The sequence below is a fragment of the Leucoraja erinacea genome, chromosome 26, assembly GCF_028641065.1.
Source record: "Leucoraja erinacea ecotype New England chromosome 26, Leri_hhj_1, whole genome shotgun sequence".
Classification (NCBI taxonomy): Eukaryota; Metazoa; Chordata; class Chondrichthyes; order Rajiformes; family Rajidae; genus Leucoraja; species Leucoraja erinaceus.
The window spans coordinates 27,951,056-27,972,964 of NC_073402.1; the positions used below are offsets into that span (position 1 = coordinate 27,951,056).

Here is a 21,909-nt window from a genome sequence, read left to right on the forward strand (position 1 = left end):
GAAATTAGGTGCAGGAGTAGGCCATTCGGCCCTTCGAGCCTGCACCGCCATTCAATATGATCATGGCTGATCATCCAACTCAGTATCCCGTACCTGCCTTCTCTCCATACCCTCTGATCCCCTTAGCCACAAGGCCACATCTAACTCCCTCTTAAATATAGCCAATGAACTGTGGCCTCAACTACCCTCTGTGGCAGAGAATTCCAGAGATTCACCACTCTCTGTGTGAAAAGGTTATGGGGTGAAGGCAGGAGAATGGGGTGAGGAAGGAGAGATAATTGAATGACAGAGTAGGCTTGATGGGCCGAATGGCCTGATTCTTATCCTGTCACTTCTGATTTTCAGATTTAATTGGAACTACATCTCCCAGCGGGCCCCGGCGCGCATGCGTGGTGGGACCCACACCGCCCTTCCCGCCGCGCGCGTTAGCGAGCAGCCGGACGCCGCGGCCGCGCTCTCCATGCCAGCCCGATGCAGGCCGTCCCCATCAAACCCGCGTTCGAGTGCCCCACATGGTGAGTCCGTGGCGCGGCGCGGCGGCCCGAGGCCTTCCCCCTTCCCCCCTACACGGGGCATCCTGACGGTGGAGGTAGAGGGGGTGGAGGTAGAGGTAGAGCGTGCGGCCTACACGGCCAGGCCAGGCCCGGCCGTAGTGTGGCTGCCCGGCCCGGCGCCCCCTCCCTCCATCTTATACCCCACCTCGTCTTACCTCCAGCCCCACCCATCTCAAACCCAGTCCCCCTCCCTCCCTCCATCCCCCCCCATCCATCCATTTACCCCCAGGTCCTCCTCCTATCTTACTTCCCCCCATCTCCCTCCCCCACCTCATCTTGTATCCAGTACCTCCCATCTCAACCCCGGTCCCTGCTTCCCTCCATCTTACCCCTACCACCTCTCCCCCCCAGCCCCTCCTCTTTCTTACCCCCATCCACCTGCAATCATCCCCATGCCTCCCCCATCTTATATCCTCCCCCCCCCGATCTTATCCCCACTCCCCCCCCCCCCATCTTATCCCCCCCCAGATCTTTATCCCCTCCCCCCCTTACCCCAGCCCCCCATCCTTATCGGTTCTCTCTTTCATCCCCCCCCCCCCATCTTATCCCCTCCTCCCCCCATCTTATCCCCCATCCTCTCCTCCCATCTTCCTCCCCCCCATCTCCCCCTCCTCCCCTATCTTATCTCCAGCTCCCCCCATCTTATCCCAAGTCCCCATCTTAACCCCCAGCCCCTTCCCCCATCTTATCCCCCACCCCCTTCCCCCATCTTATCCCCCAACCCCTTCCCCCATCTTATCCCCTACCCCCTTCCCCCATCTTCCCCCATCCCCCATCATCTTGTCCCCCTTCCCCCATCTTATCCCCCACCCTTCCCCCATCTTATCCCCCACCCCCTTCCCCCATCCCCCCACCCCCTTCCCCCATCTTTCCCCCTTCCCCCATCTTGTCCCCCTTCCCCCATCTTGTCCCCCTTCCCCCATCTTGTCCCCCATCTTATCGTCAGTCCCCCCTTCCATTTTATCCACAATCCCATCCTCCATCTTACCCCCTCACCATCCCTCATCTTAACCCCTGTTCCCCCCCCTCCACTCCCCATCTTAACCCCCCTCCCCCATCTTAACCCCCCCCTCCACTCCCCATATTAACCCCAACCCCCTTCACTCCCCTCCTCCCCATCTTAACCCCAGCCCCCCTCCTCCTCCTCCCCATCTTATCCCCACCCCTTCTCCTCTCCATCTCATTCCCAGTCTCCCATCTTATCTCCCGCCCCACCTCGCCAATCAACAACTCCCTGCCTCCCCCCTTGTGTTCAACTCCGTTCTCCCATCTTCATGCCAAATCCGTGCCCTCTCAAACCCATCTTGTCCCCAACCTCCTCTTCCCCAAACAACTACTCCTTGCCCCCTCTCAGGCCCAACTCCATCGTCCCCTCCTCATGCCTTCTCAACCGATTGTTTCTGATGTTGGGGAAGTCCAGGACAAGGGGTCACAGCTTAAGGATAAGGGGGAAATCCTTTAAAACCGAGATGAGGAGAACTTTTTTCACACAGAGAGTGGTGAATCTCTGGAACTCTCTGCCACAGAGGGTAGTTGAGGCCAGTTCATTGGCTATATTTAAGAGGGAGTTAGATGTGGCCCTTGTGGCCAAGGGGATCAGAGGGTATGGAGAAAAGGCAGGTACGGGATACTGAGTTGGATGATCAGCCATGATCATATTAAATGGCGGTGCAGGCTCGAAGGGCCGAATGGCCTACTCCTGCACCTAATTTCTATGTTTCTATGTAACCCCTTTTTCCCCCACCCCTCCTCCCCAATCAGCAACTCTCTGCCACCCCATGCGCCCTCTCCTCCTTTCACATTGTCCTGGTTATGTTTGACTTTGCCATCTAAAGATTGCAGACATTACCAACGGAATCAAAGACCTCTCCCACATCCGTAAATCCATCTGCTCCCTGCTACTGTCCGGCAAAAGATATGGAAGTTGGAACCCAAACTCAGAGACAAGTTCCTTTTTGTTAATTAGAGTTCTCAATGTCCCTTCTGTAAGCTATGGCTCAGTCCAATTCTCCTTTACCCCTTTGCAGACATTGAACTTTGTCTCTGAAACTGTTGTGCGATAATGCTGAGAATTATATTCTGCTCTCTGTATCTCTCCCTTTTCCCTACTTCTTGTCCATGAGTTTGGCTTGATTGTATATATGTAGAGTATTATCTGATTTTGATAGGATAGCATGTAAAACAAAGCTTTTCACTGTAGCTTGGTAAATGTTACAATAATAAATTTAAACCTAAACCAATAGTTCGCTGGTCAATGATTTCCACATTCTTGACGGCAGGTATGTTATTTCTTTTCAGGGTGAAAATATATGTTGGCCTGCAGGTGGTAGCAACTTGTCCCTGTGATTTGAAGTAGTAAGCAGATGTAATTGCGTGATTTTTAATCCATAATGTACCTGTTAGGTTGTTTGAGCCAGTGTGTGTGTGATTCCTTTGTGGCTGCAGGGGTCCTATTTAAAATATGAAGTTAATGCTGGAGTGTGTAAGAAAGAACTGCAGATGCTGGTTTAAATCGAAGGCAGACACAAAATGCTGGAGTAACTCAGCGGGTGAGGCAGCATCTCAGGAGAGAAGGAATGGGCAACGTTTCGGGTCGAGACCCTTCTTCAGACTGATGTCAGGGGAGGGGGCGGGACAAAAAGAATGTAGGCGGAGACAGTAAGACTAGTGGGAGAACTGGGAAGGGAAGGAGAGAATCTGAAGAAGGGTTTCGACCCGAAATGTCACCCATTCCTTCTCTCATGAGATGCGGCCTCACCCGCTGAGTTACTCCAGCATTTTGTGTCTACCTTCAAGTTAATGCTGGAAATACAATGCAAGATATTTATAATCTATAAAGGTTCTGTTTAGTTTATTATTGTCACGTGTACCCAAGTACAGTGAAATGCATCCCCACACATTAACGCTATCCTACACACACTAGGGACAATTTTTTTTAGGCATACACCAAGCCAATTAACCTACATACCTGTACGACATTGGAGTGTGGGAGGAAACAAGATCTCGGAGAAAACCCACGCGGTCAAGGGTAGAACGTAGAAACTCCGTATAGACAGCACCCGTAGTCGGGATTGAACCCAGATCTCTGGCGCTGTAAGGCAGCAACTCTACTGTGCTACCCAGCGTGCCATTATATAATCTAATTAGATGCGATGTTGCAAATTGTGACATTGTTCTAAACAAATGTAAAAAAAGGTTTCATAAATTTGAACAACTGCAGAATGAGCATTTATAATAGTTTGTTTTTTTTATAATGACTAGTAATTGTAAAATCTCAAGCAGTAGACAACTTACTATTCTTCAAAATTAAGATGTTTTTTTCATATTCCATGTGATCACTTCTATGCTAGCTCTTAGAGCAATCACATTCTCCCACTTATTTTCCTGTAGTCTTATCTCTCTTAACTGCACATCAACATCACTCCTTCCCCCTTCTTTGCCCTAATTTTCTTATCAGCAATCTACAGTAGCGGGAATTCACAGTTTTGAATTTAGCCAGCCTCCCAACCAGCCTTTGGGATGTGGGAGCGAACCAGTGCACTGGAGAGAAATTTGCACTGTTGCAAGCCGAGCATGCAAACTCCACACATTGGATTAAATCCAGGTCCCCAATGCTGGGGATTTCTCCCCAATGTACCCAGTGGTGTGTTTTATCTGTTCACTCAATTGTTCACTCATTGATACTGATAAGCATCAGAACTAAAGAAGCAGATCTGCTAACCTTGAATAAATGTGAATAAATCAATGGATCTTATGGAAAATACAATTATTTGTATTATTTTTTCTCTTAGCTGGCCCCTCGATATTGGATGCAAACAAATTGTAATGTTAAGAAATGGCATATTCAATGAAATTTCCAGAAGTACTTTTTAGATGTAGCCGGTTGCATGGATTGTTTCAAAATGTTCTTCTAAGTTCTAATGTATTCAACAATAGGTAAAGGGCACTCAGAAGAATTGAATACGATTGAAAGGGAAAGTTTGCAAATTATCTGTGGTGTAGACAAATTGTTCTGCTTACAATTGGTTCCAGAGTTGATTGCAGTCCAAGAACATTGTTTTTCAATAATTGGGAGATCATACTGTCTATTATTTATTTTCCTCAAAAGAATTAGAGTGAGATTATTTTGATTTTAAAACAAACTACCTGCTCTTCTTGTAAATGTGATTTTTTTTTTTGCAAAAGTTCATCTAAACTAAATTTGTACATTGGCAAGACCAAGCATAGACTCGATGACTGTTTCGCTGTACACTTACACTTGGTCCACCAAGGCCTATAGGATCTCCTGATTGCTAACTATTTGAACTCCTATTTCCACACTGACCTTTCTGTCCTGGAACTCCACCATTATCTGAGTGAGGCCACACACAAACTGAAGGAACAGCACCTCATAGCTTACACCCCAACGGAATGAACATTGAATTCTCCAATTTTAGGTAAACTCTTAACAACCCTCTCCCTCCCCACATACCCCTCCATCATTGTGCCCCACCTATTTCTGGCTTTGTGCACAACTTTTCAATCTTATCTCACCCTTTATGCTTTTATCTCTAGCCTTTGTTCCAACCATCTGCCCCTCCTATGCCTGTGTCCACCCATTACCTGCCACGCTTTGTCCTGCCTCTCCTCTCTTTCAGCTTTCTTCCCATCTCACCCCTCAATCCATACGAAGAGGGTCCTGATCTGAAATGCCACCTATCCATGTTCTCTTGAGATGCTGCCTGACCCGCTGAGTTACTCCAGCACTGTTTGTACTTAAGGTTTTGCTAAAAATATTTTGCTTGCCTATCTAGTGTAGACAAACTGTATTATAGGGAAGATAGACACAAAATGCTGGAGTAACTCAGTGGGATGGGCTGCATCTCCAGAGGGAAGGAATGGGTGACGTTTCGGGTCGAGACCCTTCTTCAGAATTATAGGATTGAGTTTTACAAATGAAAAGTGTTGGCGTATGTTGAAATTAGTACATTGTATATTATGTAATTGTTTGATCTATGGCAAAGTGAATCTCAGGACCTGTCGACTATTTCACTGCAGGCGGAAACTTGCAAAATTGCCAAAGATATTTTTAAGGTCATGATTATTTAGAACTAGATTGTGATGCATGTTCAGATTTCCAGCTTAAATTTAAGTGTGCTTTGCTCTTGAAGATAAATGTTGGAATCATTATGGAAACAAGTGTTCAATTACGAAAAAAAAAGAAATGGCATACTTGATGTTATAAACAGAAGCAGGATGCTCCAATGTGGTTGATAGATATGTGAATAAACAAGTAAGTTGCGAGTCGAATCTGGTGCAATGTCACTTTTCCTATCCCTAGGAAAAGCAGACTTTTTTTTGCATGTAGCAGACTAGCTGCCAAGACAGAATATAAATACAGATTTATAAACCTGAAGAATTCTGTGATTGATACATTATTGAAAGTACTCATGCTGCTTGTAAATAAATTAAAATATTATCCTTAATTATTTAAATTATATCATTATTTTCCTAGTGGAGTAAAACTCTGCTAATCCTGTATGCTCATTACTTTAGTACAGATGTTACAGACTATTAGAACTTATTCTCAACACACTTCAAGTTTACTTTTTTTTTTAAGATGTTACACAGTATTAGAATAAACTTTCCCATGAACAAATTAAGTGAAAGGGTGCATAGGCACCATTGTCCCAGAGGAGCACGGGAAACATAATCCTAATAGATTTTAGGAGGTTGCGGGAAACATCACCCGTTGACCAGGTAGGTGCAGAACCAATTTGTCAGCCTGTGGAATATAGTAGTTTCACTGAAGTGTCTTATCAAAAAATACCGAAAGCACTTAACGATCCAGTAACTTTGTTGTCCATCCTATAGTTTGTTGCATTGGTAGCTAAACATTTCCTGCAATGACTTCTCTTGTCCCAATATTAAACATGAAAAAATTCTGAAAAGCTTTTACTTCCAGCTTTACTTCCATATTTTCATGTTATTTCTCAGCCACGATGTCCAAAAAAATAGGGTCAGCATTAGTGTGATTGGACGAGCTGCAAATTTTGCCAGTTAAATATTGAGAATGTTCAAGCCATTTTCTTCATCCCTGTTGTAAACTCTGCTCTTCCTGCAGTTTTCACCAAAATCCTATAAAAACTTAGACATCCTATATTTTCAAGGCCATATCCTTTCCATTGCAAAATCCAGCTTCTCCACCCACATCCTATCCTTCCACAACACTTCAAACTAAATCTGCATCAAGGACTTTCTGAATCAATGATCTGTCCACGTCCTACTCTAGTAACTTTGTTTCCATTGTGTGTTTAAAGTGTACTTTTATCCGCTGTAATATTCTCCAGAATGTCCTAAAATTGTGAAAGTTGCTATACGAATTCAAGCCTTTCTTCTATGTCTCAATCTACAAACAACCATCCTGCTACTTTCTCCTTTGACCAATTCTTTAGTCACTCAATTTCCTTAGCTGGTTATGCATGAAAAGTAATATTTTGTTTATTTGCTTTCCATAGTGTTTTATTTCGTCTTTTGTAAACTTTAAAGCTGATTTTTGCTTTCTCCCTGTTTTCTCGTGGTCTTAAATTTACTCTAGCCAAAAGCATTTACACTTTGCAAAGCATTTTACCAAAGATGGTAATGATAGCTGTGTATTTCTCTATGTTCATGTATACATTGTGGAATTCTCATAAGTTTACCTTGTTATTCCTTAAAATTTTAGTACAGAATTGATCTTGCTAATAATCTTGCAATTTTTAATACAAAATGGTTTGCTGCCTGATTAAATCAGTATCTCTGCTAACAAGCTGCCAGTTTATGAATATATATTCCGTCTGTAGTAAATAGTCACCTGGCTACATTTCTTGTAAATCCGATTAAATGTAATTTGGGCAGAACCAGTTTATAACATGGAATTGCTTAAATGGAATATAGTCCTGGCTATTGCAAGGTGATGAATTGTGAGAGGGCGTGCACGGGCAGGTCATTCACTGCAAATGGTAAAACCTTGGGTACAAGTCTATAGAGTGGTAGCACGTGGATAAAGTAATGAAGGAGCAATATGGGGCATTTGTCTTCATCAGGCATGGTCTAGAATATAAGAGCGGGGGCATCATGTAACAACTTCAGAAAACATTGGTGAGGCTTCATCAATGTGCACTTTTGGTTACCATGCTAAAGGAAGGATGTGATTGTTCTGTAAAAGCTGCAGAGAAGATTCACCAAGATGTGGCATAGATTGGAGCATCTTGGTTATAAGGAGCGACTGGGTAGGCTAGATTTGATTTCCCTGAAAGTTAGAGTCTAGACTGCACTGTCTAAAGAGGCAGATATTAAGGACATTTAAGAAGCATCTGGACAAGTACTTGAATCACCAAGATGTAAAAGGCCGCAGACCAAATGTGGGTAAATGGGAATAGTGCAGTAGAATGATTGGCATGGATTCAGTCTGCCATAGGATCTGATTTTGTGCAGTAAGAGTCTGAGACATTCTCCTAATGAAGAGTTTAAGGCATAATCTATCCCATGTTTGTTTTGTCAGAGAGACAAATACAATGCATCGTGGCAACATTTTGACCAAGGTACTGGCATCTGTTAGTCTATGTCAAGGTGTGAGGAAGGTTTCATAAGGATGCCAGTACTATCTATATGAGAGTGATTGCTCTGTAAATAGAATGCAGAGGAGATTCACGAGAATGTTTTCTTGATTGGTATGTGAATAGATTGGATAGGCTGGACTTGGTTTTCCCTGGTTCAAAGGTAGCTGAGGGTGACCTGATAATATAAAATTATAAGAGACATAAGGTATATAGAATGTTTTCCCCCATAGTAAAGCAACAATGCATCGGTTTAAGGTGAGGAAGGACTTTTAAAGGGGATCTGAGGGAAAAGAGTTTAAGAAGGTTGATCTGTGCCAGAAGAGGTGGTGGAGATTATCGTAATTAGGAAGGAATATTTAAATAGGGAAGAGATAGACTGACATGGACCCAAAGTGGGTAAATAGGATTCATGTAAATGGGCAAAAGAGTTGGTGTGGATGTGGTGGGGTGAAGGGCCTGCTTCTGTGCTGTGCCAGAGTTTACAATAAGAAATACCAAGTGCCTACTTTGTTCTTCATTTCCATCAACAGCTCCCTAAAAAGTGGCAACAGAAATTGCCAAAGGGGATTAATATTGAAAGACAAAAGCATTACAAAGCTTCAGAAATATAATTGAAACCAACTTTAATTGCTGCTCTGCATATAACATTCATATGCAAGCATTTCAATGTAAAACAGCAAAATGTTTTAACTAATAGCATAAGTATACATATCCTCAACATGCATGCTTTAAGCTGTACTCAGTCAACACATTTTCATCAACCTGGCAACTTCCAACTTACTGGGAGTACAGCATCTGCAATGCCCGGTCTGCCCTAAGGTCCATCATAATTGACATTAGAGAGAGGATATTGTTTCCCTAGCAGAAAATAGCAAAACTGATTTGCTGAGAATATCACAAAGCCAAAAAATCATAATGCAAGCCGTCCCTGGACTGGAGTAACATCACAACGCAAGAGGAGAAACACACCACCTGCATGAATGGAAATAGAACACAAAATCTGACAACCATGACAAGCGAGGATTCTTCAGTGCTTCCGAGGCTATCTATACCTCAAACTCCCAATAATCTACCCCACTAACAGCCAAGTACAGAGAAACCTCAAGGACAGTGAAGCAGTTAGTGCTCACTCAAAGAAGTACTCCAAAGACTTTATCAATCAAGAGCTGATCTTTGACGCAATTGTTTGCAACCATTCCACGGACCATTATCCATCACAGCTTTGGACTAGCCATAGCACAACAACTGTTGAAAAACCAACCATTGGCTGTAAAACGAGGAATTTGGGAGAGCACACAATAGCTGTAGAAATACAAAAACATCATAGAGAAGTGCTTGTGATGAGAATTTGGGACCTTGTCTCTCGCATCAAGAAGAGAACATCAAGTAAGAGATCTTGGATATTATAATTATGATAGTCTTCAAGAAGGGAGACATTTAAAGTTGTAAAGTGATGGATCTCCTTGTCGATCAATTGTTGCCTCCACTAATCTCCTTATCGGGCTAGAACTACTCTGCTCCTCTCTTCCACAAGTGACCACGTGTTAAATGCAAAGCACTGGCTGGTATATATTTTGGATTTCATATAGTATTGAAAGATTGTTCATGGATATGGGTTTTAAGTGGAACAAATTTTGATTAATGCTACAAAGGATGCAAGAACTTAAGTTTCAAGGTTTGAAATCTCTAGTTTGTATCAAGGAAACAAAATAGCTTTAAGATAGTACATCAGATTTAGCTTCAATTACACTGGCTAATTCTACTATGCGAAGTGTTCAATGTTTTTTTTCACAAACAAGTTAGAGCCAGTCCTCTATTATGACATTTCGCTTGCAGTCTTGAAACGTTATTTCAAGATTTTATAGATTTTGGACAATGTGTTGTAACCCAACATTTTGTTTTACATTTCAGGGGGGGGAAGCCTCCACCAGGACTGCACTTGGATGTTGTAAAAGGAGACAAGCTCGTAGAGGTGAACAGTTATTTAACTTCCTGTTTTTTTTTTCCCTTCAGAATTCCTTAATACAAATGCCCTGGCAATTATCTTGATGATGAAAATGTCTGCTCAAGGCTGTGCCTAAAATATTGAATGCATCTTATTTGTGTCTGAACTGTAATTTGTGAAGCTGTTTTACTGTAGGAAATTACTGGTTGCGTAAAAAATGGCAATTTAATTCAGATTCAGATTCAACTTTAATTGTCATTGTCAGTGTACAGTACAGAGACAACGAAAATGCATTTGACATTCATAATTTACCATTTTTATTGTAAACTAATAAGGATAATGTAGTTGAAATTTAAGATTCTCCTCACTTCTGAGATTGTGCACCCCCCATATACTCACCATGGCCTCCAGCCTCTTGCAGTGAATTTCTTCTTGTGCCTTGCAATGAGTGCCTATGCCTTGACACTCTCCCCCAGCTGCCCTGGGGGTTTCGTTACTTCTAAAGTGGTATTTAAGCACTACCTTGAAATCCATCTCATCTTGACTTGACTTTACGAATATGTCAGTCTGTTTTAGTTTAGTTTAGTTTGGAGATACAGTGTGGAAACTGGCCCTTTTGCCCACCGAGTCCATGCCAACCGGTGATCCCCATACATAAGCACTATCCTCCACACCAGGGACAATTATACCAAAGCTAATTAATCTACTACTTGTACGTCTTTGGAGTGTGGGAGGAAATTTGAACTCCCAGAGAAAACCCAGCAGCCGTAGTCAGGATCACACCCGGGTCTGTGGAGCAGCAACTCTACCGCTGCGTCAACATGTCACCCTGTAGCTTCACATCCTCCTATGACTGTCCAGGAAAATACTTTGGGATATCCTTTGAAAGAGAAACAGTGATAGTTATTATCAAGTCATCTGCTCTGATTTACTCCTTTCAGGAAATGTTGTGTGCCTATCTGGATCTGTATGATAATATTATATTTACATTAAAAGGACAGTGCACCAGATACTAGCCTTGCTATCAATGTCACAGCTTTATACCTGAGACAAACCATGATTGTTGGGTCCAAATGGTGCTAAATCAAAGTAAGCCTGGAGTATATTAGCTCGGCGCATGGAGAAACACCATGAGTTATAACTCAGAGGCACATTTTTGTTCAATCTGTAGTTTGTTATTTCACATTAATTGCTCAGAACATTTAAGATTGCCTTGTGTTGTCTTTATTTTAGAACAGCTCAAATTTTTCATCCAATAAATTACTGTAAATAAAAATTGGTAATAGTCAACAGGGGTAAATATTGGAACCAATGGTTTTAATAACATTTAATGATAGAGAAAAAGCAAATAATGTGAAAGGAATAGAGTATATTAGTGTCACAAAGTTGTACAGCACAGAAACTGGCCAAAGTTGTCAACCAAGTTGGCATTTTAGGCTGGACCCATTTGTTGCATTTGGTCCATGTCCCTCTAAAGTCTGCCCATTCATACAGTATATCTGTCCCAAAGTCTTTTGATAGTCGTCATTGTATCTACCTCTATAGCTTCATATTGCTATAATATTTGTATGGTTCTAAAGGATTATAAGGGGAGATTAGATTTAGTAAGAAAAAGAGGTACAGGTATAAAAAAGCTTTAATAATAGAAATATTGATGGAATCTGATTTCGTGAGCCTCAACCATTCTGCAATCTATTCAGTTGTCCAAAACAACTCTCGTCTTGCAGCCTATCCTTATCTGGTAATCAATTGCTGATTTTTTTTTTTAATCCACCTAATTTTAAAAGCATGTAAAAGTTGTTAGGCTCCCAGCAAATACCATAAAAATATCATAAACATGAAATTATAAAATATATTCCATGGGTTAAATTGACATTATAATAAAATGCTGATGAGTAGCTTGCAGTTTTGTAGAGAATCACTGACTAGCTACAGTGCCCATGTCAGCATATTTCAGCATGTAATGCAGTAGAGAATGTGCAGAACCCAGGGAGGTGAGATGACGGCGCACATCACATCTCGCACCAGTGCTCGACTCGGTAATTCAACAATGCACTGAGCTGAGGGACCAGCTGCACTTTCCGGGTTACAGTTGAGGATAAGTGAGCCAGTACCTGCAGCAGCCATACATGCCCAGGCCATAAAACTATCACCCCCCACCCGCCATGTTTCACAGATGAGGTGGTATGCTTTGGATCTTGGGCAGTTCCTTCTTTCCTCCATACTTTTCTCTTGCCATCACTCTGATATAAGTTAATCTTTGTCTCATCTGTCCACAAGACCTTTTTCCAGAACTGTGGTTGATCTCTTAAGTACTTCTAGGCAAACTGTAACCCAGCCATCCTATTTTTGCAGCTAACCAGTGGTTTGCTTCTTGCAGTGTAGCCTCTGTATTTCTGTTCATGAAGTCTTCTGTGGACAGTGGTCATTGACAAATCCACACCTGACTCCCGAAGAGGGTTTCTGATCTGTCGGACAGGTATTTGGGGATTTTTCTTTATTATAGAGAGCTGTCATTAGCTATGGAGGTCTTTCTTGGCCTGCCAATCTCTTTGCAATTAGTAAGCTCACCAGTGCTCTCTTTCTTCTTCATGATGTTCCAAACAGTTGATTTTGGTAAGCCTAAGGTTTGGCCGATGTCTCAAACAGTTTTATTCGTGTTTCTCCATCTCATAATGGCTTAATGGGGGGGAGGGGACTATGTATAAACACGGCTGTATTTTCTATATGGTGAAACCAAAATGTACAAAAAATGCCTTTATTAAAATCTGACAATGTGCACTTTAACCACATGTGATTTTTTTTTTCTATTACAAATCTCAAATTGTGGAGTACAGAGGCAAATAAGTAAATGATGGGTCTTTGTCCCAAACATTATGGAGGGCATTGTATGTCAAGTCTAGAACAGCTTTCCTTGCTAACCTTTCATGACTTTTTGCCTCTCATTTGGAATCGTAACAAATAATGAACTGATTTTACCATTTCTTACTTCCTAAAATGCAATTTTAACATGCATCGCTACTTTTCCTGCAGAAACTCATCATTGATGAGAAGAAATACTACCTCTTTGGAAGGAACCCTGACATATGTGATTTTACCATTGATCATCAGTCATGTTCAAGAATCCACGCTGCATTAGTCTATCACAAACATTTAAAGAGAGTTTTCATCATAGACCTGAATAGTAGTAAGTGCTATTATATTTGACTAGTATTATATGGGAAACATTTGCCGTGGTCCTCTTTAAAGAATATAATTTCCAATTTAGAGATGATATTAAATTATAGCATAAAGATGAATTTGAGTAATGTATATTCTTGGACCAGTTGAATAAACATTTTGAAAATGCGGTAATCCAACATCCTACTGTGCTGCCCTTTGTCTATATTTGAAAACTTAGACCAATGGTCGATCCCAAAAAACATGTGACAACATCAGTAATATCTGCATTTGAAGCCTTGTGTATGAAATGTTGCAATCTTAATGGAATGCATTGTTCCACTTTTGTAGAAGAATAAATCCTGGCATTTTTTTTCTACCTGATGTTTCATGTGAAATATTTGGAAAATATGGTTGTGTAACTAGGAATACAGTGACAAATTTTGCAGGATAAATAGTGAGAACAAATTACTACATTCATTGAGAGTTTTATCTTTGAAAACAGCCCTGTCGGGTTAGAAATAATTGTGTCTGATCTTTATCTCTTCCCATTTTCGTTCACGTCTTCCATACTTGCCTAACAAACATATACTGCAGAATGCTGCTTTAAACTAATTTGGATTTGATCAATTACATTTATTTCTGCATCCAGAAATTAATAGGATTGGATATGTACTTCATGTTGCAGCTCATGGAACGTACTTGGGACACCTACGTTTAGAGGGACACAAACCACAGCAAGTTCCCATAGACTCTACGCTATCATTTGGAGCATCAACACGAGCTTACACATTACGAGAAAAACCACAGACAATGCCCTCCACAATAAAGGGTGATGAAAATGCTGCAGAAGATGATGAACTGAAGGGTTTGTTGGGTTTGCCCGAAGAGGAAACAGAACTTGATGTGAGTGATAATTTAATTAAATATCTGTTTTCTTTTCTTCTGAGCCGTATTGACTAGTTAAAAGAAGTAAATCAATTTTTATTTATGTAGTTAGAGTCATACAGCGTGGAAACGAGTCCTTCAGCCCAACTTTCCACACCGGCCACTAGACTTAGAATTACATTCGCGATAATTTCAAAATGTAGCAAATGTCATGTAATTGTCAAAGTTTCATCTATCTGCTTCTGTTGGATCTATAAAATATATTTTGTTGTTAGCTTATCCATTACATTACTGCAATGGATAAGCTACATTTCAATAATACTCCCTGGAGTATTTTTTTCTGAAGTCTTCTACATTTCACAGCAGTTTAATTGAAACACATTTAGCAGTCCAATTGAGACTGAAGCAACGTTTCTGTCAGTTTAATTGGTTATGTAACTCTTAGGAATGTATCTCGAAATTCAAATTTATGTTACTGAATTTTTGTTAATTGCTTAGAATCTAACAGAATTTAATACAGCCCATAACAAAAGAATATCAACACTGACGATTGAAGAGGGAAATTTGGAAATGCAGAGGCCGAAACGTAAAAGGAAGAGCTACAGGGTGTCATTCAGTGATGATGAAGAGATAATAAATCCAGGTATGGTCATCTTTAGCTTTCTGCTTTTCTGTCTCTTGCAGCAATGTCGTACAAGGTCAAAGCTTGGACTGTGATGTAAATAGTGAGCTGATGGATTAACTCCTGCATGACATTACTGTGCAGGTGTATCCAAATGCCTGTCTGAACTAGTAAGAAGAAGAATATTCTTCTTTCGAAGAATGGAGTTCTGCAAGGGTCGGTGCTGCGGCCGCTACACTTCACGTTGTATATTAATGATTTGGACAAGGGGATTGGCGGCTTTGTGGCCAGGTTTGCGGATGATACAAATATAGCTAAGTGGAGGGGCAGGTAGTGTAGAGAAAGCAAGGACTCTGCAGAAGGACTTGGACAGGTAGGGAGCATGGGCAGAGAAGTGGCAGATGGAATATAGTGCAGCAAAGTGTGGAGTCATACATTTTGGTAGTAGGAATAAAGGCGTAGACTATTTTCAAAATGGAGAGAGAATCTAGAAATCGGAGATGCAAAGGGACTTGGGAGTGCTGGTGCAGGATTCCCAAAAAGTTAATCTGCAAGTCAAATCAGTAGTAAAGAAAGCAAACTCATTGCTAGCTTTTATTTCAAGAGGGGTTATATACAAAACCAGGGATGTAATGTTGAGGCTCTATAAGACGCTGATAAGGCTGCATTTGGAATATTGTGAGCCATTTTGGGATTCATATCTGAGGAAGGATGTACTGGCCGTGGAGAGGGTCCAGAGGAGGTTTACAAGAATGATCCCAGGAATGAGTAGGTTAACCTATGATGAGCGTTTGTCGGCACTGGGCCTGTACTCGCTGGAGTTTAGAAGAATGAGGACGGAGCTCATTGAAATATACAGAATAGTGAAAGGCTTGGATAGAGTGGATGTGGAGAAGATGTTTCCACTAGTGGGAGAGCCTAGGACTAGAGGTCATAGCCTCAGAATTAAAAGACGTTCTTTCATGAAGGAGATGAGAAATTTCTTTAGTCAGAGGGTGGTGAATCTGTGGAATTCTTCGCCACAGAAGACTAAAGGCCAAGTCAGTGGATATTCTTAAGCAGAGATAGAAAGATTCTTGATTAGTACAGGTGTCAGAGATTATGGGGAGAAGGCAAGATAATGGGGTTAGGAGGAAGAGATAGATCACCCATGATTGAATGGCGGAGTAGACTTGATGGGCCGAATGGCCTAATTCTACTCCTATCCCTTATAATATTGGCTGGATTATGTTGGATAGTTTGATATCTTCTGCAGAAAGAGACGAGGCGGAATTTGATATAATCATATATTGAAATTTAAATTTGTGAACCAGCATATAGAATACACAGCACAAAAAAGCATTCACTTTACACCATTAATACCAAGCTCATCTTATCTCCATTCTACCACTTCACCTAACCCTATCCAGACATCGTTCTATCCTTTTCTAAATCCTGTTTATCTTTCTACCTTTCAATACCTTAATACAAGTCAACTCAGTTGCTCCTTGCGTTAGTTTGTTTCACACTGATCAGCCTGGTTCAAGAAGATCTCAATTCCTTGTGGATTTGTTTGTGACTCTTTCCCTTTTTGCCCCGCGATCTGGACCCTCCCAGCTTGAGTTTAGCACTGACCCCTTTTGGTTTAGCTTTCAAGATTGGCTTGCCTAGACAAAAGAGTGTGTTTCCTGAAATGCCTAACCACTCTATGCTGGCATCATTCATGTAAAAATTAAAAAAAACATTTTTTCATATGATAATCAAATTTTGCATTATGCCTTGTGGTTAAACCAATGGTTCTATGTACTTCCACTATGTCTGTAGAAAATATTGTGCACGCTTGTTTGCTTGATACAGTCAAATTAACCAATTTCATTATTTGCATAAGGTCTCCTTATTTTTCTTACCAAAATACATTGCCATTGTCCAGTTTAATAAGCATGTTGTTTTGTATTTTGTTGCAGTCTTCAGTATTAACGGGTATAACTTGCAAATTTTCCCCTTTTATTTTTAATTCTAAAGTCCAAATAGTTTGTTACTACAGCATGCTGTCACAGTTTAGTTCATGTGCTCATTGTTGTAAACCCTTCCTACACATGTTTGCCAGGGAAATATAATTTGCCATGTGAAATATAAATGTCCATAGCATAACTAGTTACTAAATTGCTTGTTATTAGCTTTAACATTTGAATATCACTTATTCTAGGGAAAATCGTAATATTATTGATTCTTGATTCATATTAACATGAATATATGCGAGTGGGGGCGCCGTCAAGTATGGCTGCCCTGTCTGCAGCTGTTCGTCCTTTCACCCCTTTTTTATTTTTAGGGTGTTGATAAGTTTTTGTTTTGGAGGTCTAGTCTTTTTATGTGGGGGGTGGGGAGGGGGAAACTATTTTTCAGTCCCTACCTGGTCGGAGATGCGGCTTTCCTTGCGGCCTACCAAGCGCCGAAGCACCATTGCGGAGCGGGCGATGCCTTACCCGGGTCACCATGTGGTAAGCTCCGGAGTGCTGAGACCGCCGACTCCAACATCGCGGAGCTGTGGTCGCGGAGCGTCCAGCTGCGGGGCGGCGCTGAGTTTAAACACCGCGGAGCCTGGGATCTTTCGCCGAGATCGCCAGTGTCGGAGCTCCGACCAGCGCGGCCTGTGGACTTCGTGAGCTGCGGTCTCCGGGGAGGAAGCGGTCGTTCCATACACTCCAAGCCGTTGAGAGTGTTCCTCCGACGCCGGAGCTCCATCATCCGACGAGAGGGCCCGAAACAGAGGAAGAGGACTGGACTTTGCTGCCTTCCATCACAGTGGGAACCATTGTGGGGGGGATGTTTTTATGTTTTATGTTAAATTCTTCAATGTTGTGTCTTATTCTTATTGGTGTGCTGCAAATGGCAACTTAAATATCACTACACCAATTGGTGTACGTGACAATAAATGTCCTTTGTAATCCTACTATGATAACAAGCAGATTGATCTAGATTTTGGGTGAGTTCATATTAATAGTGCTTGCTTACTGAGCTAAAAATAAGCTGTCCACAAAGATCCCTCAGTCTCTGGAAAGGTTTCATCTTTTCCCTTATTGTTTGGTGTCATATTTTGGCTCAAAAGGCTACCTGATACAAAATAATAATGATTCGTCAAGCTGGCTGAGCAATCAGTCATATTGAAGATTTCTAAAAAATTAATGCTCTTAGAAATATTTGAAGAAATTTCAATATGCAGAATGTGTTTTAAACCAATAAATCTGGTTTTGCATATTATTAAAACTTGCTTGGATCTTGTGCAAGAACGCATAATATTTTCAGGGAATATTACAGCTAAATTTAATCTTTAGCTTCTAAATGTTCCTTGATTGTAATAGAGAAGGCAAAAAACCCCCACAATTTCTGAAGGAAGGCTGAATGACTAATAGCAAAATTGTAGTTTCTGTGCCAAACTCCAAGGAAACAGTAATTCCAAATTTGCAATCTGATCATGCTATAATGACAAGTAATGCTCACAATTTTGCTCTGCTTAAAACAGCAAGATTTCAGTCAATGTTATCTGGATATTGTCTGAAGGGTAGATATTTAAGCTGTGTGGTGGTGTTTGAAAATAATCAGGGAGTTTTTCCACCCTAGTCTACTTTTGTTCTGAAACACATACGCACGCACGCACACACACACACGCACGCCGTCAGAACAATGCTAATCTGTCATTCTCGATGCTTTTGTAGGCAAACTGGCACTTTTGTGACTAAAGTGACGTGACTTTAGCATAAACTTGTCTGTGAAACCCCTTGAAGATGAGCCTGAACGTGCATTTTTTAAATTATATGAGCATGAACTAATATTTATTTCCTTGCATCCCTTTTCCAGAGGATATTGATCCTTCAGTTGGTCGCTTCAGAAATATGGTTCAAACAGCTGTGGTTCCACTCAAGGTAAATAAGTCATTGCCTGTTTTGTCATAAATTTATTAGGCAATAAAATGTGTTATTTTAATTTATAATATACTTATTGTTTCACATCATTTATTGAACTTACAGATCAGTAGTCTTCAAATTTTCTTTTGAATTTTACATATTTGCTATAATTATGAAATATTTGTTTTTTGTGTAGCAGCTAATATTTTTAGTTTTTATTATTAACACTAATCTTAAAATACTTGTAATTTTCCGAGGCCCATAAATAGGATATCGTGTAGTTCCTTGACATCCCAAATGTTATTGTTACTAATCTGGTTGCTCTTCAAGTAGGATCATAACAAAGTTGTGAAGTCTGTAGAAGGCTACTGACCCAAAATTACACCTATTCATTTTCTCCAGAGATGCTGCCAGACCCGCTGAGTTACTCTACCTTTTTGTGTCTATCTTTGGTATAAAGCAGCATCTGCAGTTCCTTTCTATATTAACTTAAAGTTAATGTTTTTCTTCTTGTATGTATTATTGCTGTACAACTACTTGTTTTACAACAGTTGTTCACCTTTATATATCATGATTTCCACAGTGTTGTAAAAAGACATAGTCATACAGCATGAAAATTGGTCATTGGGGCCAAATCATCCATGTCAACCAAGATGCCCCATCTAAGCTATTCTAATTTGCCTGCATTTGGCCCATATTCCTCTAAACCTGTCATTTCCATGTACCTATCCAAGTGTATTTCAAAGGCTGTTATAGTACCTGCCTCAACCACCCATATAACCAGTGAGTGAAAAAGTTGCCTGGTGGGTTCCTATTAAATCTTGTCCCACTCACCTTAAACCTATGTCCCCTGATTCTTGATACCTCTACTCTGGGTAAAAGGCATTCACATCATCTATTCCCCTCACGATTTTATTCAAAGAAATCCTGTTGAAGTTAACAATAACAAAAATATTGCTTCCAGAGATTAATTGTGCTTTCTTCTGAAAATTGCAGAAAAAGAAGACGGAAAGCCCCAGTCCACTGGGTCTGGAGGATGGAGTTGCTCGGCGTATGCAGAATTTCCCGTTCAATGCTGGTTTATATGGTGGCCTCCCTCCAACTAGTGGTGATTCTGCTTCTCAGCTACACGGCAATACAATGGGAACCGCTATGATAGGAGGACTGCCTATGCCATTCCCAAATCCTGCTCCCGAAGTAGACTTGGCACCGGCTGTGGTTCCGGCAACCATGACTATAAACCCCGTTACCAATCCAGGCGTGTTCAATGCAGAATCTATTAATGAACCGAAGAAAAAGAAATATGCCAAGGAAGCCTGGCCTGGCAAGAAGCCTACTCCATCACTGCTTATTTGATCATCTGTTCCTTTTTTTATAATAAAGTCACCTAGGATTCAAGGACCAAGAGGGGCTTTCTTTTAATTCTGTTAATATGCCTAAAATTTTTATGAGCTTTGTACAGATGTTTGTACAGTTGTGTAATAGGTTCAGCCTTTCCAACATATACTGTTACTGCTTTTTACTTCTAACCTGTATTTCAGTGTAAAGTACATTTGGCATTGCCATTTTGTTAGACTAAAGTCACATAAACTATTTTTCTGCTGTGTGTGCTTTGTTTCCATGTCTGGAATAGGATAATGGGTGAAGGGCTTCACAGTGTTTTTATTTTGTGTTCTAGGTTTAGTAGAAAAAGTGGACAACTAATATTACCTACAGACTGTATAATTGGGGCATTGATTAAATACACTCAAACTCGACTTCATAGCTAATGAGACGGCTAATGGAAAATGCAACACTTGGATAGCAAATTTATGCTACAAATGTAGATGTCAATTTGCAATATGTTATGCCACATCACATTATTTTTCCTTTTTTATGATTTACTCTGGTTTTGTTACTTAGTACTTCATAACTGTTTTACACATTTCCAGTTTTTGCTCATTTTAATCATGTATGATTGTGTTTGGGAGTGATGTTTGCTAGTTGCAAAATGTTAGACATTTAATTTCTGGAATGTCATTTAGAGAAAAATTCTTTCTAAAGAGAGGCAATGTTTTAGGGGCTTTATTGTCTGATTTTTGTGAAGTGGGGGCATTGTGGATGGACAACTAATATTACCTACAGACTGTATAATTGGGGCATTGATTAAATACACTCAAACTCGACTTCATAGCTAATGAGACGGCTAATGGAAAATGCAACACTTGGATAGCAAATTTATGCTACAAATGTAGATGTCAATTTGCAATATGTTATGCCACATCACATTATTTTTCCTTTTTTATGATTTACTCTGGTTTTGTTACTTAGTACTTCATAACTGTTTTACACATTTCCAGTTTTTGCTCATTTTAATCATGTATGATTGTGTTTGGGAGTGATGTTTGCTAGTTGCAAAATGTTAGACATTTAATTTCTGGAATGTCATTTAGAGAAAAATTCTTTCTAAAGAGAGGCAATGTTTTAGGGGCTTTATTGTCTGATTTTTGTGAAGTGGGGCCATTGTGGACACTTGTGTTTTATTCTGAAGTAATCAGTCATGAAATTAAAACTACTCAATTTTTTTTGAAAAATCTCTGCAAAAATTAACTATATTGGTGTGTACTGAATATGTATTACTCACAGCTCTTTATATTTTAAATATCTAAGGTGTCACCACTGTGCCTTTTGAGTTGAGGAATATTGGATTAACTTTAGGGTATTTTTAATTTTATGTATAGCTGTAGGTGTATGCTTATTTTATTTCCATTTTTCAAATTAACTTTTAAGTAACCGTGGATCAAGAGGTTGGAAAAAACAAATTCAGGTTGTGTCCCGATATCAATCTAAGCTAATGCTACCGTGGTACATGCACTGCTGGAAATCCAGTCTTTCCAATTAGACATTAAACCAAGACCTTGCTCCTTGGGAAGTTACAAAAGATCCCTCTGCATAATTCCACAAAAAGCTTGTCATTTATATCATGTTGCCAGTTAAACATGTTATATCATGTTGACAAGATTTATCCGTTAAACATGATCTAGTCTCCTAATTCGTTGCTGTTTGAAGCTTACTATTGCCAAATTGGCTCCTACATCACAGCAGCAATGTTACTTGAGGGTTGTAGCCTTGAATGTAACTAAATTTAACTGGGTTTGTTATCCATGCTACATAACTGCAAGTTTGTTTACCAACTTTAATTAAATTAAACATTTACTAAAATAGAATGCAGAACTATTAACTCAGGTGGTTGAGTTAAATGATCAGTCATTTTCTGATAATTTGCTATATTCAAAACAGC

General features: G+C 40.4%; 1 protein-coding gene and 1 non-coding gene across 4 annotated transcripts; both read left to right on the forward strand.

The window, feature by feature from the left end:
• Positions 1-370: 370 nt before the first annotated feature.
• On the forward strand, positions 371-20,234 carry ppp1r8b (protein phosphatase 1, regulatory subunit 8b). 3 transcript variants are annotated; one of them, XM_055656528.1, is made up of 7 exons: positions 371-515; positions 10,046-10,106; positions 13,113-13,266; positions 13,927-14,144; positions 14,625-14,769; positions 18,583-18,647; positions 19,626-20,234. In XM_055656528.1, exons 1-7 carry the CDS (start codon positions 472-474, stop codon positions 19,983-19,985), a joined length of 1,047 nt encoding a protein of 348 aa, XP_055512503.1. In that variant the 5' UTR covers positions 371-471; the 3' UTR covers positions 19,986-20,234. The 3 variants fall into 3 exon arrangements, with proteins under 3 accessions (XP_055512503.1, XP_055512504.1, XP_055512505.1); XM_055656529.1 differs by lacking the exon at positions 371-515 and adding an exon at positions 2,901-2,919; XM_055656530.1 differs by lacking the exon at positions 371-515 and adding an exon at positions 12,460-12,558 and having other exon boundaries at positions 10,089-10,106.
• Positions 11,080-11,235, forward strand: LOC129709999 (small Cajal body-specific RNA 1). The gene has a single exon (XR_008725626.1). It is a non-coding gene; the product is annotated as a small Cajal body-specific RNA 1 (non-coding RNA).
• Positions 20,235-21,909: the final 1,675 nt, after the last annotated feature.

Coding starts and splice junctions, on each gene's coding strand:
- ppp1r8b (XM_055656528.1), top strand. CDS start 472: ATGCAGGCCGTCCCCATCAAACCCGCGTTCGAGTGCCCCACATG. Junction 516..10,045: donor GCGTTCGAGTGCCCCACATG/GTGAGTCCGTGG, acceptor TTTACATTTCAG/GGGGGGGAAGCCTCCACCAG. Junction 14,145..14,624: donor AAGAGGAAACAGAACTTGAT/GTGAGTGATAAT, acceptor TTAATTGCTTAG/AATCTAACAGAATTTAATAC.